General features: G+C 53.4%; 1 protein-coding gene across 1 annotated transcript; it reads left to right on the forward strand.

The window, feature by feature from the left end:
- Positions 1 to 1,184: 1,184 nt before the first annotated feature.
- On the forward strand, positions 1,185 to 14,120 carry LOC146007551 (uncharacterized). The gene is made up of 3 exons (XM_083146002.1): positions 1,185 to 1,835; positions 11,828 to 12,249; positions 13,175 to 14,120. The coding sequence occupies exons 1-3, from the start codon at positions 1,799 to 1,801 to the stop codon at positions 13,727 to 13,729; spliced, it is 1,014 nt and encodes a 337-aa protein (XP_083002128.1). The 5' UTR covers positions 1,185 to 1,798; the 3' UTR covers positions 13,730 to 14,120.
- Positions 14,121 to 18,070: the final 3,950 nt, after the last annotated feature.

The raw sequence follows: 18,070 nt of genomic DNA on the forward strand, positions 1-18,070 counted from the left end.
CTTCGCCATCCGGGTCCGTGCAACAGCGGCGGCGACAGGAAGGGAGCGGTAAAAAACAACAGCACATGGCTCCCTGCCCCTGCGTGCCCCGCTATTTTCAATTAAGTCTCCCGTTGGACTGCTAGCCAATAGGTGCTCGCAGTCCAGCAAGCGCCTATTGGCTAGCGGTCCAGGGTGATTCTTAATTGGAAATAGCAGCGGACACAGTACAATTTCTGCCGGGGCAGCCGGGCACCCGGCACAGCAGGGAGCGGGTGGGTTAGGCAGCGGGGGAGCGGGCGAGCAGGGTACTGCTGACCAGTGACCTGATGTTTAGGAGCCTGCCTGGAGGGAGCTCTGTGCCTCCGGCGCTGCTGCGTGCCCTGCAGTGTGACAGGCGCAGCAGCAACCGGCAGCCACAGAGACAGCAGGGGATGCACAGCAGGGACAGTGGCGCCTCTCCTGCCTGGCGCCTACCTGCTTTGCATCCTCTGCTGAGCGGGTAGCGCCGACCCTGCACACATTGTATCAAAGTAATTCTTTCATAGCATCCAAGCAACATTGTTTCAAGTATCAGCAACCTGTTTGCAAAATATTGAAAAACGTATTCTGGTGGCTTTTCAGATTGATACGTACACAAGAACAGAATAATCAACACACAGTGCAATATTTCAATCAGAGGCGGGCTGGGCCGGGGGGCAGGGTGCCACTTGCCCCCCAGGCCACTATACTTTTAGACATTTGGGGCTGCGACCAGCATTCTCTTGTTGCCTCTGGCTGCTAGCTGTCTGTCAGTGACTATCAGGGCTGCGGTCACGCTGTGGCTGTACTGCTGGGTGAAAACTGTGTTGATTGGTGGATAGCGCTGACCATCCACCAATCACAGTCGTAGGAGAATCTAAACCAATCAGGTTAAATGTCAGTGTAAATGTGCTCCCTCTGCCAGCTAGTGTGAATGCGATGCCGCAGGAGGCAACACTAGAGGAGGAAAGTGACAAGTGAGTACTAGTATTGGGCTGACGCTGACTAAAAGATCTGAGGTCTCCTTATTGCAGGGGAATCAGGGGCGTCGGAACAGGGAGGGGGGAGGGGGGGCAGATTAACCCCCCTTCTAATTATTTGAGAGGGGCACCATATAAGGTATCCAGCAGGGGCCCTAGAGTGGCAGGCAATGTCAGTCAGACTACTAGTCTGAACTCCGGAGGAGCGCAGGAGACTAGAAGGGGCGGGTGCAGCAGCTCGGCAGGAAGGAGAGGGGGAGAGACTAGCCTGACACACTAGAGATGGGTCGTTCGCGAATGAACCAGATGTTTTGAACGGATCCCGCCCAAGAACGAATGAGCCGCCGATCCCAAAAAGGTGATCCGTTTCAGTTTACAATGCATTTTCCTGATCTCAGTGCTGCCACCTGTGGCAGCTGAGATGTACTACCTCTGTAGACTGAGTACAGTGCTGTGACTACAAGTGATAGAAAGATTAGCTGCTGCTGCCAGGGAAGGCCATCGGTGCAGACGCCATCGATGGTTGCCATCGATGGTGATTCTGCACCCAGCCATCGATCAGTGTTTTCACCCGGTCATGTATATTCCCTTTTTTTTTCAAAAGCGAGTCGAGGATCTGTCTAAAAGATATGTATCTTTTCACTGAACGATCCGGCGGTTCCCGGCTCAGCTTAAGGATCCGTTTTGACCATCTCTATGACACACAGTAACATGCTGCTGCAGTGCTGCACCACACGGAGCCAGGCAGGCTGTCACACAGGCATCCAACCAGAGAGGAGAGTGATGTCCCGCCTTCTGTGTCTGCTCTGCCTGTGTATATGGGAAAGATCCATTCCAGGCAGCAACACAAGAAAAGTAAGCTGAGTAGAGCTCTAAGCTTACCTAGTTGAGTTGCATATGAGGTGTGTGGGGACATGTGCAGGGCATGTGAGGTGTGTGGGGACATGTGCAGGGCATGTGAGGTGTGTGGGGACATGTGCTGGGCATGTGAGGTGTGTGGGGACATGTGCTGGGCATGTGAGGTGTGTGGGGACATGTGCAGGGCATGTAAGGTGTGTGGGGACATGTGCAGGGCATGTGAGGTGTGTGGGGACATGTGCAGGGCATGTGAGGTGTGTGGGGACATGTGCTGGGCATGTGAGGTGTGTGGGGACATGTGCTGGGCATGTGAGGTGTGTGGGGACATGTGCTGTGCATGTGAGGGGTGTGGGGACATGTGCAGGGCATGTAAGGTGTGTGGGGACATGTGCAGGGCATGTGAGGTGTGTGGGGACATGTGCAGGGCATGTGAGGTGTGTGGGGACATGTGCTGGGCATGTGAGGTGTGTGGGGACATGTGCTGGGCATGTGAGGTGTGTGGGGACATGTGCTGTGCATGTGAGGGGTGTGGGGACATGTGCTGCGCAATGCCCCTTAGTGGCAAAATTGGGGACACGCACAGGGGTCCTGAGTGGCAGATTTACAAAGTTGGGAGGTATGGGATCCTAACAAAATGCAAAAAATCATGGCTCATTTCAAGATGCCTGAGGTCTGCCTCATGAGATGAGATCTCCTATATATTTGGCTACATCTGTCACTCAAAGTGGGTGTCTGTGTCTATAACGCTCTGTTCCTGGACTTTCCTCTTAATGTGTGATTGCCTTCATCTGTGCTGAACACCTTTCTGAGAAATTAACCTGTTTAACAGGTGATGGCAATCATACATTAAGGGGAAGTCTAGAAACAGAGCATTGTGTCCCTCCTGGAGAGGGTCATGTTGGGAGGTATGTGACAGAGAACCAGCCCAGTGAGCCCACAGACAGTGCCAGACACCCACTGCCTTCCCATGTTGCCCAGCACTGCTACTCCACAGCCACCAGGTGAGCGCCCCCCTCCCGCGATTTGCGGCAAAACCTCCCCCCCCCCCCGCGCCCCCCCGCGATTCGCGGCAAAAACACCCGCTCCCCCGCGACCCCCCCTACCGCGATTCGCAGCAAAAACACCCCCGCGACCCCCCCTCCCGCGATTCGCTGCAAAAAGAACCCCCCCACGACCCCTCCCGCAATTCGCGGCATAACCACCACCCCGCGACCCCCCCCCTCCCGCGAATCGCGGCAAACCCTCCCCCGTGACCCCCCCGTTTTCGCGGAACCCCCCCCGACCTCCCTCCCGCGATTCGCGGCAAAAAGAACCCCCCCGCGACCCCCCCTTGCACGATTGGCGGCACCCCCCCTGCGACCCCCCTCCCGCGATTCGCGGCACCCCCCCCCGCAATTCGCAGCAGCCCCAGGATTAAATGGCACATGCAAAACACTGACATGGCTATGGTCGACAATGAAAAAGGTTGACATGAGTTTTTGAAGATTTATTTTTAATTTTTTTAATTTTTTCATATTCATTGTCATGTGTCAACATGGACACCAATGAAGTGGCACACTTATGTCAACATTTACATGTGTTGACCTTTCTGTGTTGATTTTTTCTTGTGGCGATTCGCGTCACACCCCCCGCAACCCCCCCTCCCGCGATTCGCGGCACCCCCCGTGACCCCCCACCTCCCGCAATTCGCGGCAACCCCCCACCGGAACCCCTGTGAACCCCGCCCTCCCGCGATTCGCGGCACCCACCCCCGCGACCCCCCCTCCCGCAATTCGCGGCACCCCCCCGTGATTCGCGGCTGCTCCAGAATTAAATTGCACATGGAAAACACTGACATGGCTATGGTCGACAATGAAAAAGGTTGACATGAGTTTTTGAAGTTTTTTTGTCATTTTTTGAATATTTTCATATTCATTCTCATGTGTCGACATGGACACCAATGAAGTGCCACACTTATGTCAACATTTACATGTGTTGACCTTTCTGTGTTGATTTTTTTCTTGTGGCGATTCGCGTCACACCCCCCGCAACCCCCCCTCCGGCGATTCGCGGCACCCCCCCCCCGCGACCCCCCCCTCCCGCAATTCGCGGCAACCCCCCACCGGAACCCCCATGAACCCCGCTCTCCCGCGATTCGCGGCACCCACCCCCTGCAACCCCCCCCCTCCCGCAAATCGCGGCACCCCCCGCGATTCGCGGCAGCCCCAGGATTAAATGCCACATGCAAAACACTGGCACGGCTATGGTCGACAATGAAAAAGGTTGACATGAGTTTTTGAAGATTTATTTCATTTTTTGAATGTTTTCATATTCATTGTCATGTGTCAACATGGACACCAATGAAGTGGCACACTTATGTCAACATTTACATGTGTTGACCTTTCTGTGTTGATTTTTTCTTGTGGCGATTCGCGTCACACCCCCCCGCAACCCCCCCTCCCGCGATTCGCGGCACCCCCCATGACCCCCCACCTCCCGCAATTCGCGGCAACCCCCCACCGGAACCCCTGTGAACCCCGCCCTCCCGCGATTCGCGGCACCCAACCCCGCGACCCCCCCCTCCCGCAATTCGCGGCACCCCCCGTGATTCGCGGCAGCTCCAGAATTAAATTGCACATGGAAAACACTGACATGGCTATGGTTCGACAATGAAAAAGGTTGACATGAGTTTTTGAAGTTTTTTTTTTCATTTTTTGAATATTTTCATATTCATTCTCATGTGTCGACATGGACACCAATGAAGTGCCACACTTATGTCAACATTTACATGTGTTGACCTTTCTGTGTTGATTTTTTCTTGTGGCGATTTGCGTCACACCCCCCCACAACCCCCACTCCCGCGATTCACGGCACACACACACACACCTCCCCCGCGATTCTCGGCACCCCACCCCATGACCCCCCCTCCCGTGATTCACGGCACACCCCCGCGACCCCCCCTCCCATGATTCCCCGCAACCCCCGCCCCGTAACCCCCCCCTCCCGCGATTCGCGGACACCTAAGTTGCAATACAGGGCATCTTTCATACAATTCTAACCATATTTCTCATATACAAACGTTCACAAATTAAGGGATTAAGGGGGCGCAGCCCCTTACGACGGTGTGAAGAGCGCCCGTAGGGCGCGATGAATCACCTAGTATATATAAATATATATATATATATATATATATATCTCATGAGGCAGACCTCAGGCATCTTGAAATGAGCCATGATTTTTTGCATTTCGTTACCTATGAAATATATTATATGCAGTATGAAGTGCGAAATTTCGAAGTTACTGTGCACAAGTACAAAAGACAGGGCCTCTTACATGCATTTGCCCCCCAGGCTAAAAGTTGCCAGCCAGCCCCTGATTTCAATCACTTTATTTTCTTTGATTCTGCACATAAAACTTGTTTGTCTATACCAGGGTTGCCGACTCTCCCGGAATGTCCGTGAGACTCCCGGAATCCTGGGTCATCTCACGGACTCCCGGGAGAGGACCCTTTTCTCCCGCAGCCGCAGCGTGATCTTCTGCAATGTACATATGCGTGTGATCACGCCACTGTCCCCATGACGCCGACAACGCGATGTCGCTGTGACTGCTCTGAAGAACTGCGGGTAAGTAGTACTCTCACCCGTCACGCTCACTCCCGGCTTACCAGCAAGGCTATGTAGCACAGCGCGACGCTCCAGCACACGGCGGCCGCTGCAGCAGCTCCTGGCTATATCCTGGGAAGATGCTGCTGCTGGCAGTGTAGGTGGCGCAGGGTGCGCGGCAGAGAAGCTCCTGAGCGGTGACACACGGGGCATTGGATTTGCTCCCTGCATCTCTCCCTGGTGTCTCCCAGCCTCTGACACCACTGGCTGCTGTTCTATTGTCCCTAGTGGGGGAAACTTCTGCGCTGATATACTGTAATATGCGTCCAACTTCTGATTCAGTAAATCTCGGGGTACAAGTGTGCAATGTGAATGGACTGAGGGGCCTTACTGACACTTGCTTGGTCCTCTAATCCCACAATGTGATAGTAGAAAAACACCAAAGTGCCCATCTCCTGAGCTAATATGCTCACCTGGAATATGTTTTAGTTATGCGTTTACTAAAAAAAAAGTAATTATGCCCATTGTATTTTTTTTTTTTGTGTTGTCGGATTCTCAGTATTCCCCCAAGGATTAACTATAATAAAATATTTAGTTTTGCTGCACAGAAGGCTTACTACCAATTATATAAGAGTTATGTAACCTTTGTCTGAGCCATGGCCCGCCCCCTGATGACACATGACCCGCCCCCTGATGACTCATGCCCCCCCAGCGACGCAAGGTCCGCCCCTAGAAATGCAAGGCCCGCCCCATACCTTTTAATTTTCTCCCTGAAATGATTTTTCAAAAGTAGGCAACCCTGGTCTATACTTCGCTGGCTTGCAGCATTTTTAAATTGATTCAAATAAAAGGTTTATTTTAAACTCTATTTTTTGAGCATGCATGATGGGAAATAACAACTGAAAATGTGTATGGTTCATAAACGGCAAGCGGACGGAGGTTGACTGACAGGAAGACGATGTGTGGGGTTGTTAACCGGCCGTTTTGTGGGAGTGTCAGAAAAATGCAGGAGTTCCTAGGCATTTTTAAGGAGGGTCTCTGATGTCAGCCTGTCTCGCAGATTAGTGGAAGCCTCAGAGCTACTCACATCTCCTATATATTTGGCTACATCTGTCACTCAAAGTGGGTGTCTGTGTCTATAACGCTCTGTTCCTGGACTTTCCTCTTAATGTGTGATTGCCTTCATCTGTGCTGAACACCTTTCTGAGAAATTAACCTGTTTAAAACAGGTGATGGCAATCATACATTAAGGGGAAGTCTAGAAACAGAGCATTGTGTCCCTCCTGGAGAGGGTCATGTTGGGAGGTATGTGACCGAGAACCAGCCCAGTGAGCCCACAGACAGTGCCAGACACCCACTGCCTTCCCATGTTGCCCAGCACTGCTACTCCACAGCCACCAGGTGAGCGCCCCCCTCCCGCGATTTGCGGCAAAACCTCCCCCCCCCGCGCGCCCCTCCCGCGATTCCCGGCAAAAACACCCGCTCCCCCGCGACCCCCCCCCTACCGCGATTCGCAGCAAAAACACCCCCGCGACCCCCCCTCCTGCGATTCGCTGCAAAAAGAACCCCCCCACGACCCCTCCCGCAATTCGCGGCATAACCACCACCCCGCGACCCCCCCCCTCCCGCGAATCGCGGCAAACCCTCCCCTGTGACCCCCCCCCCCCCCGATTCGCGGAAAAAACACCCCCCGCGACCTCCCTCCCGCGATTCGCTGCAAAAAACACCCCCCCCGCGACCTCCCTCCCGCGATTCGCGGCAAAAAGACCCCCCCCCCGCGACCCCCCCTTGCACGATTGGCGGCACCCCCCCTGCGACCCCCCTCCCGCGATTCGCGCCCCCCCCCCCGCAATTCGCAGCAGCACCAGGATTAAATGGCACATGCAAAACACTGACATGGCTATGGTCGACAATGAAAAAGGTTGACATGAGTTTTTGAAGATTTATTTTTAATTTTTTCATATTCATTGTCATGTGTCGACATGGACACCAATGAAGTGGCACACTTATGTCAACATTTACATGTGTTGACCTTTCTGTGTTGATTTTTTCTTGTGGCGATTCGCGTCACACCCCCCCACCACCCCCCCCCACAACCCCCACTGCCGCGATTCACGGCACACACACACCTCCCCCGCGATTCTCGGCACCCCACCCCGTGACCCCCCTCCCGTGATTCACGGCACCCCCCGTGACCCCCCACCTCCCGCAATTCGCGGCAACCCCCCACCGGAACCCCTGTGAACCCCGCCCTCCCGCGATTCGCGGCACCCACCCCCGCGACCCTTCCTCCCGCAATTCGCGGCACCCCCCCGTGATTCGCGGCAGCTCCAGAATTAAATTGCACATGGAAAACACTCAACATGGCTATGGTCGACAATGAAAAAGGTTGACATGAGTTTTTGAAGTTTTTTTGTCATTTTTTGAATATTTTCATATTCATTCTCATGTGTCGACATGGACACCAATGAAGTGCCACACTTATGTCAACATTTACATGTGTTGACCTTTTTTGTGTTGATTTTTTTCTTGTGGCGATTCGCATCACACCCCCCCCCCCTCCCGCGATTCGCGACACCCCCCCGTGACCCCCCACCTCCCGCAATTCGCGGCAACCCCCCACCGGAACCCCTGTGAACCCCGCCCTCCCGCGATTCGCGGCACCCAACCCCGCGACCCCCCCCTCCCGCAATTCGCGGCACCCCCCGTGATTCGCGGCAGCTCCAGAATTAAATTGCACATGGAAAACACTGACATGGCTATGGTCGACAATGAAAAAGGTTGACATGAGTTTTGAAGTTTTTTTTTTTTTTCATTTTTTGAATATTTTCATATTCATTCTCATGTGTCGACATGGACACCAATGAAGTGCCACACTTATGTCAACATTTACATGTGTTGACCTTTCTGTGTTGATTTTTTTCTTGTGGCGATTTGCGTCACACCCCCCCCACAACCCCCACTCCCGCGATTCACGGCACACACACACACCTCCCCCGCGATTCTCGGCACCCCACCCCGTGACCCCCCCCCTCCCGTGATTCACGGCAAACCCCCGCGACCCCCCCTCCCATGATTCGCCGCAACCCCCGCCCCGTAACCCCCCCCTCCCGCGATTTGCGGCACCCACCCCCGCGACCCCCCCTCCCGCAATTTGCGGCACCCCCCCGCGATTCGCGGCAGCTCCAGAATTAAATTGCACATGGAAAACACTGACATGGCTATGGTCGACAATGAAAAAGGTTGACATGAGTTTTTGAAGTTTTTTTGTCATTTTTTGAATATTTTCATATTCATTAATGTGTCGACATGGACACCAATGAAGTGCCACACTTATGTCAACATTTACATGTGTTGACCTTTTTGTGTTGATTTTTTCTTGTGGCGATTCGCATCACACCCCCCCCCCTCCCGCGATTCGCGACACCCCCCCGTGACCCCCCACCTCCCGCAATTCGCGGCAACCCCCCACCGGAACCCCTGTGAACCCCGCCCTCCCGCGATTCGCGGCACCCAACCCCGCGACCCCCCCCTCCCGCAATTCGCGGCACCCCCCGTGATTCGCGGCAGCTCCAGAATTAAATTGCACATGGAAAACACTGACATGGCTATGGTCGACAATGAAAAAGGTTGACATGAGTTTTTGAAGTTTTTTTTTTTTTTCATTTTTTGAATATTTTCATATTCATTCTCATGTGTCGACATGGACACCAATGAAGTGCCACACTTATGTCAACATTTACATGTGTTGACCTTTCTGTGTTGATTTTTTTCTTGTGGCGATTTGCGTCACACCCCCCCCACAACCCCCACTCCCGCGATTCACGGCACACACACACACCTCCCCCGCGATTCTCGGCACCCCACCCCGTGACCCCCCCCCTCCCGTGATTCACGGCACACCCCCGCGACCCCCCCTCCCATGATTCGCCGCAACCCCCGCCCCGTAACCCCCCCTCCCGCGATTTGCGGCACCCACCCCCGCGACCCCCCCTCCCGCAATTTGCGGCACCCCCCCGCAATTCGCGGCAGCTCCAGAATTAAATTGCACATGGAAAACACTGACATGGCTATGGTCGACAATGAAAAAGGTTGACATGAGTTTTTGAAGTTTTTTTTTTCATTTTTTGAATGTTTTCATATTCATTCTCATGTGTCGACATGGACACCAATGAAGTGCCACACTTATGTCAACATTTACATGTGTTGACCTTTCTGTGTTGATTTTTTCTTGTGGCGATTCGCGTCACACCCCCCCCGCAACCCCCACTCCCGCGATTCACGGCACACACACACCCCCCCGCGATTCTCGGCACCCCACCCCGTGACCCCCCCCTCCCGTGATTCACGGCACACCCCCCGCGACCCCCCCTACCATGATTCGCCGCAACCCCCGCCCCCGTAACCCCCCTCCCGCGATTTGCGGCAACCCACCCCGCGACCCCCCTCTTGCGATTCTCTGCAATCCCTCCCCTCCCACGATTCGCAGCATCCACCCCCCCACAACCCCCCCTCCTGCAATTCGCGGCACCCCCCGCGACCCCCCCTCCTGCAATTCGCGGCACCCTCCGCGACCCCCCCTCCCGCGATTCGCGGACACCTAAGTTGCAATACAGGGCATCTTTCATACAATTCTAACCATATTTCTCATATACAAACGTTCACAAATTAAGGGGGCGCAGCCCCTTACGACGGTGTGAAGAGCGCCCGTAGGGCGCGATGAATCACCTAGTTTATTTATATATGGCTAACTAGTCCTCGCCCATATGAGGTGAAGTACCACCACTTACCACTAGAGGCCACTCGATGGACCAGATTACACCTTTGTGTGCTGAAAGATGTCACAACAGAAAGCGAATGGCAATTATTGCAGGGACACTGATATTTCAAAATGGCTGGATACAGAGAGGGGGAGCTGTGAAGACAGAGATTGGCGGTAGGAGCAGATAGGGACTGCAGGTGGCGTGGAGAGTTTGTGGGCTAGAAACTGTCACAGCTCAAAATTCAAAGTAGCAGAAGCCGTCATTTTGACTGGCTTATAACTTGTAGGCATATATTGGTGTATCATTTATTGGAATTTAATTTAATTTAGTAAATAGCAAACAGTTTCTTCTGCCAAATCTATATCTGTGTCTTTATTTATATTATAGTTTAAGGCCTGGTACACACCAGAACGATTAGGGCACGATTAGGGCAAATTTCGACGGTTGTAACGACGGTTGTGCCTGAATTGGTGCACAATCGTTTGTATTTTACTCACGATCCTGGTCGTTTGCGATTGGATGCGCGCTCCCGGCACGTCGTATGTCGCATTGGAGATTTTGCCTCCTGCAGCAGAATCAGCCGATCCGACCGCTGATTGTGTGCTGATTTTATGCACATCGTTAGCACATTGTGTGCGCTTACGTCGTCGCGACCATCCATCCGATCCGGGTTGTTTACGGCAGAGATCCAGGACACTCCCACCGCAGCCATATTGGAGCCTCGTGGATGCAGCAGAGATCACACAACGTCTGCTCCAGCGTGCACCGGACTGCAGGTATGTTTTTGTCAGGCCACTGCAGTCCACCCTACCCCCCCGTGTACCCGCTGCCCACCAATGTGTTTTGCGATCAGGCCACTGCAGTCCACCCTACCCCCCCGTGTACCCGCTGCCCACCAATGTGTTTTGCGATCAGGCCACTGCAGTCCACCCTACCCCCCCGTGTACCCGCTGCCCACCAATGTGTTTTGCTATCAGGCCACTGCAGTCCACCCTACCCCCCCGTGTACCCGCTGCCCACCAATGTGTATTGCTATCAGGCCACTGCAGTCCACCCTACCCCCCCGTGTACCCGCTGCCCACCAATGTGTATTGCTATCAGGCCACTGCAGTCCACCCCACCACCCTGTGTACCCGCTGCCCACCAATGTGTATTGCGATCAGGCCACTGCAGTCTACCCTACCCCCCCGTGTACCCGCTGCCCACCAATGTGTATTGCTATCAGGCCACTGCAGTCCACCCCCCCCCGTGTACCCGCTGCCCACCAATGGCAAAGGCCCCAGATGCATTATGCCACCACAGCCCACTATGCTCCCCTGCGGCCTACCCACTACACAGTATGCCACCACAGGCCACCCCACCCCCCTGCGGCCTACCCACTACCCAAAGCATAATGTTACCATCCAGCTGCCCTTTTGCAGGTGATGTTCTCCCACCCCCAGGATTTAAAAAAGTTTTGTAAACAAAATATTATAATAATATTTATTAAAATTTGTTTAATAATTTTGAAACCAAACATGTATTCTTAATAATAATATACAGTGTATTGAAACATATTTACATATACTGTTTATATGAAGACAACTTGTTTTGTCAAAAAGTATGTACATAATAGGTTTTTTCAAAATCTATTCATTTTTTACAGACATGGCCCAGGCGATTGCCAAGGAACACGAATTTATAGAGGCGTTCCTTGAGAAATATAGGGAGCTGGACTGCCTTTGGAAAACTAAATCGAAGGAGTACAGCAATAAAATTAAAAGAGCTCAAGCGCTTCAGGAGCTGGCCCAATTCAGCAAGAGCTACAATCCCGAGGCTGATGCGGACTGGGTCCGAAAAAAAATACAGAACTTGAGGAGCGTGTTCCTTAAAGAACACAAGAAAATTCAATTGTCCAAAAGGTCCGGTGCAGGAACTGCAGATGTATACGAGAAGTCTTTATGGTACTACAACCTGCTGACCTTCACGTTGAGCCATGAGGTGCCAAGGTCGGGACACTACCTAATGGTGGAGAGTGAGGCAGACGATGTGTTTGTGGGCCTGGATGAAAGTTCCCAGCCGTTGTCGGTAAGTACTGGTCCAATGTGTATACACCCCTTCCTCCTTTGTTTGTTTTAGGCTCCTATAGAGCATTCCTTTGCGGTCCCATCATTTTTTAAATGTGGTCTTCCTGCCAGGGGACAGCACCAACGCCATTAAAGTACTCCTTATATTGGTCCCTGACCTGTTTGGCTCTTGCTGTCCCCCGGTACTGCTGGGCCGGCGTCTCCAGGGACACGATTGGTGCAACCTCCCTAGGCTCGTCTGGGTCCTCCTGTGGTGCTGGTCCTGCCGGCCGATGGGCCCTTTCTTTGCGCCGAAGTAGATTGTGCAGGACACAGCACGCCATGACGGCCCAGTCGATTTTATCCAGCCGCAGGTTAATGGCTGTGTGGAAAATGCGGAATCTACTAGCCATAATTCCAAATGCACTTTCCACAAGCCGCCGTGCCCTGGAGAGCCTGTAATTGAAGAGCCGTTTGTCGTGGTCAAGACCACGTTTGGCATAGGTGGCATGTGGCATGTGTTCATGAAGCCCAAATGCCTCGTCCGCCACGAAAACAAAGTTCAGCCCATGCTTCGTTTCTTTGACTGTGGGCAAGTGCAGGGTGTTGGAGGCGAGCCTCTGGTAGAACTTTGTGTCCTTCAAAGTTCCACCATCTGAAGCCCGCCCATTCCTGCCGACATCCACAAAGATGAATTCATAGTTCGCATTTACCACAGCCATCAGCACAATACTGAAGTACCCCTTGTAGTTGAAGTAGTAGGAAACACTGTGGGGTGGCTGATTGATGCGGACGTGTTTCCCATCAATGGCTCCTCCACAATTAGGGAAGTTCCACGCCTCGTCGAATTCAGCAGCGATGTTTTGCCACTCCTGCACGGTGTTGGGGAACTGGAACAAAAAAGAAAAGGAGATGTTAACTAATTGTTGTTATTTTCTTTTCAACAGACAACAAGCACAGAGAAAGAGGTTGGCCACACCTCAACCCCTACCCCAACCCCTGAGCCACCTGCAATTGACTCATCTGGAACAATCTGTGGAGTGCCAGAAACCCCCACCCCGCCACAACTATTCTCAAAAAAGAAAAAACGCAGGACCAAGACAGTCCCTGACCCAGACCCGGATGATGATATACTTATACGAGCAGAGCAGGTGCTGCGTAGGCCCCCTGACCAGTATGACACCTTCGGCAAATACGTGGCTGAGGGCTTGCGGAAGTTGAATCCGGAACAACAGATGGCGCTCGAACGTCTCACTAGCGAACTCCTGTTTAGGGGCCGTCTTGGCCTTCTGACAATTCAAACCAAATTAGTTGGACTTCTCCCATGGCAGGAGACGCCATCTACTAGTAGTGCCGTACCCTCACCAGCACTTGCCTCATTGCCTGAAACCACCTCACCGAGTGCGCAATCCTGTACCCAACCGGCTACACCTCCTCGCTACAGTCACCTGTATACATCATTGTTGAGTGACAGCACGGACCAAGACGAAACACCGGTTTAACAAGATTTATAAGCACATTCCATACAATTATTTCAAAGTTGGCATGGAGTAGTATGGCACACGGTGCTTGTCGTGGAGATAATGGCTATGGTGACCTGTTGCATACCGCAGAACAATGGGTAATCCCTGATGGCCCTTTCATTATCTGCGCTACAAGCACCGTCTGTCATACTGCTCCATACCACAAGGCAATGAGGCATTGGTTTGGTTTTATGTTAATACTTGTTAGGGCACTTTGCCTAGGTTTTATATATTACTAGGTGATTCATCGCGCCCTACGGGCGCTCTTCACACCGTCGTAAGGGGCTGCGCCCCCTTAATTTGTGAACGTTTGTATATGAGAAATATGGTTAGAATTGTATGAAAGATGCCCTGTATTGCAACTTAGGTGTCCGCGAATCGCGGGAGGGGGGTCGCGGAGGGTGCCGCGAATTGCAGGAGGGGGGGTCGCGGGGGGTGCCGCGAATTGCAGGAGGGGGGGTTGTGGGGGGGTGGATGCTGCGAATCGTGGGAGGGGAGGGATTGCAGAGAATCGCAAGAGGGGGGTCGCGGGGTGGGTTGCCGCAAATCGCGGGAGGGGGGTTACGGGGGCGGGGGTGCGGCGAATCATGGTAGGGGGGGTCGCGGGGGGTGTGCCGTGAATCACGGGAGGGGGGGGTCACGGGGTGGGGTGCCGAGAATCGCGGGGGGTGTGTGTGTGCCGTGAATCGCGGGAGTGGGGTTGCGGGGGGGGTGTGACGCGAATCGCCACAAGAAAAAATCAACACAGAAAGGTCAACACATGTAAATGTTGACATAAGTGTGGCACTTCATTGGTGTCCATGTCGACACATGAGAATGAATATGAAAACATTCAAAAAATGAAAAAAAAACTTCAAAAACTCATGTCAACCTTTTTCATTGTCGACCATAGCCATGTCAGTGTTTCCATGTGCAATTTAATTCTGGAGCTGCCGCGAATTGCGGGGGGTGCCGCAAATTGCGGGAGGGGGGTCGCGGGGGTGGGTGCCGCAAATCGCGGGAGGGGGGGTTACGGGGCGGGGGTTGCGGCGAATCATGGGAGGGGGGTCGCGGGGGTGTGCCGTGAATCACGGGAGGGGGGGGGTCACGGGGTGGGGTGCCGAGAATCGCGGGGGAGGTGTGTGTGTGTGCCGTGAATCGCGGGAGTGGGGGTTGTGGGGGGGGTGTGACGCAAATCGCCACAAGAAAAAAATCAACACAGAAAGGTCAACACATGTAAATGTTGACATAAGTGTGGCACTTCATTGGTGTCCATGTCGACACATGAGAATGAATATGAAAATATTCAAAAAATGAAAAAAAAAAAAAAAACTTCAAAAACTCATGTCAACCTTTTTCATTGTCGACCATAGCCATGTCAGTGTTTTCCATGTGCAATTTAATTCTGGAGCTGCCGCGAATCACGGGGGGTGCCGCGAATTGCGGGAGGGGGGGGTCGCGGGGTTGGGTGCCGCGAATCGCGGAGGGCGGGGTTCACAGGGGTTCCGGTGGGGGGTTGCCGCGAATTGCGGGAGGTGGGGGGTCACGGGGGGGTGTCGCGAATCGCGGGAGGGGGGGGGGTGTGATGCGAATCGCCACAAGAAAAAATCAACACAAAAAGGTCAACACATGTAAATGTTGACATAAGTGTGGCACTTCATTGGTGTCCATGTCGACACATGAGAATGAATATGAAAATATTCAAAAATGACAAAAAAACTTCAAAACTCATGTCAACCTTTTTCATTGTCGACCATAGCCATGTCAGTGTTTTCCATGTGCAATTTAATTCTGGAGCTGCCGCAATCGCGGGGGGGTGCCGCAAATTGCGGGAGGGGGGTCGCGGGGGTGGGTGCCGCAAATCGCGGGAGGGGGGGTTACGGGGCGGGGGTTGCGGCGAATCATGGGAGGGGGGGTCGCGGGGGTTTGCCGTGAATCACGGGAGGGGGGGGGTCACGGGGTGGGGTGCCGAGAATCGCGGGGGAGGTGTGTGTGTGTGCCGTGAATCGCGGGAGTGGGGGTTGTGGGGGGGGTGTGACGCAAATCGCCACAAGAAAAAAATCAACACAGAAAGGTCAACACATGTAAATGTTGACATAAGTGTGGCACTTCATTGGTGTCCATGTCGACACATGAGAATGAATATGAAAATATTCAAAAAATGAAAAAAAAAAAAAACTTCAAAAACTCATGTCAACCTTTTCATTGTCGACCATAGCCATGTCAGTGTTTTCCATGTGCAATTTAATTCTGGAGCTGCCGCGAATCACGGGGGGGTGCCGCGAATTGCGGGAGGAAGGGTCGCGGGGGTGGGTGCCGCGAATCGCGGGAGGGCGGGGTTCACAGGGGTTCCGGTGGGGGGTTGCCGCGAATTGCGGGAGGTGGGGGGTCACGGGGGGTGCCGTGAATCACGGGAGGGGGGTCACGGGTGGGTGCCGAGAATCGCGGGGGAGGTGTGTGTGTGCCGTGAATCGCGGCAGTGGGGGTGTGGGGGGGGGTGGTGGGGGGTGTGACGCGAATCGCCACAAGAAAAAATCAACACAGAAAGGTCAACACATGTAAATGTTGACATAAGTGTGCCACTTCATTGGTGTCCATGTCGACACATGACAATGAATATGAAAAAATTAAAAATAAATCTTCAAAAACTCATGTCAACCTTTTTCATTGTCGACCATAGCCATGTCAGTGTTTTGCATGTGCCATTTAATCCTGGTGCTGCTGCGAATTGCGGGGGGGGGGGGCGCGAATCGCGGGAGGGGGGTCGCAGGGGGGGTGCCCGCCAATCGTGCAAGGGGGGGTCGCGGGGGGGGGGGTCTTTTGCCGCGAATCGCGGGAGGGAGGTCGCGGGGGGGGTGTTTTTTGCAGCGAATCGCGGGAGGAGGTCGCGGGGGGTGTTTTTTCCGCGAATCGGGGGGGGGGGGTCACAGGGGAGGGTTTGCCGCGATTCGCGGGAGGGGGGGGTCGCGGGGTGGTGGTTATGCCGCGAATTGCGGGAGGGGTCGTGGGGGGGTTCTTTTTGCAGCGAATCGCAGGAGGGGGGGTCGGCGGGGGGTGTTTTTGCTGCGAATCGCGGTAGGGGGGGGGGTCGCGGGGGAGCGGGTGTTTTTGCCGGGAATCGCGGGAGGGGCGCGCGGGGGGGGGGAGGTTTTGCCGCAAATCGCGGGAGGGGGGCGCTCACCTGGTGGCTGTGGAGTAGCAGTGCTGGGCAACATGGGAAGGCAGTGGGTGTCTGGCACTGTCTGTGGGCTCACTGGGCTGGTTCTCGGTCACATACCTCCCAACATGACCCTCTCCAGGAGGGACACAATGCTCTGTTTCTAGACTTCCCCTTAATGTATGATTGCCATCACCTGTTTTAAACAGGTTAATTTCTCAGAAAGGTGTTCAGCACAGATGAAGGCAATCACACATTAAGAGGAAAGTCCAGGAACAGAGCGTTATAGACACAGACACCCACTTTGAGTGACAGATGTAGCCAAATATATAGGAGATGTGTGTTTTTGCTATAGGTCCATGCATGGGGCAGTATGGCACATGGTGCATGTTGCGCAGACAAAGAAAGGACCTTCATGCTACTGTGGCGCACAGTGCAGAGCAATGGGCCCGGGACCAATGCTTCTGTACTAGGTGCCATGCATGCATGAGGGTGCTTTCATTGTCTGCGCTACATGTGCCGTCTGCCATACTGCCCCTTAACGCACGGCAATTAGGCATTTCATGTGCCGTCTGCCATACTGCCCCTTAAACGCACAGCAATTAGGCATTTCTGTGGTTTTATGTTAATTCTTTTACTTGTTAGGGCACTTTGCCTAGGTTTTATATATTATGTGTGTTTTTGCTATAGGTCCATGCATGGGGCAGTATGGCACATGGTGCATGTTGCGCAGACAAAGAAAGGACCTTCATGATACTGTGGCGCACAGTGCAGAGCAATGGGGCCGGGACCAATGCTTCTGTACTATGTGCCATGCATGCATGAGGGTGCTTTCATTGTCTGCGCTACATGTGCCGTCTGCCATACTGCCCCTTAACGCACAGCAATTAGGCATTTCATGTGCCGTCTGCCATACTGCCCCTTAACGCACGGCAATTAGGCATTTCTGTGGTTTTATGTTAATTCTTTTACTTGTTAGGGCACTTTGCCTAGGTTTTATATATTATGTGTGTTTTTGCTATAGGTCCATGCATGGGGCAGTATGGCACATGGTGCATGTTGCGCAGACAAAGAAAGGACCTTCATGATACTGTGGCGCACAGTGCAGAGCAATGGGCCCGGGACCAATGCTTCTGTACTATGTGCCATGCATGCATGAGGGTGCTTTCATTGTCTGCGCTACA

Source organism: Crinia signifera, chromosome 6 (genome assembly GCF_055691185.1).
Source record: "Crinia signifera chromosome 6, ASM5569118v1, whole genome shotgun sequence".
NCBI lineage: Eukaryota > Metazoa > Chordata > Amphibia > Anura > Myobatrachidae > Crinia > Crinia signifera.

Bases quoted from the DNA above. Each gene is read 5' to 3' on its own strand.
- LOC146007551 (XM_083146002.1), top strand. From the start codon at position 1,799: ATGGGAAAGATCCATTCCAGGCAGCAACACAAGAAAA. The intron at 1,836-11,827 runs GTAAGCTGAGTA...CATTTTTTACAG, and splicing joins CAGGCAGCAACACAAGAAAA to ACATGGCCCAGGCGATTGCC. The intron at 12,250-13,174 runs GTAAGTACTGGT...TCTTTTCAACAG, and splicing joins AAAGTTCCCAGCCGTTGTCG to ACAACAAGCACAGAGAAAGA.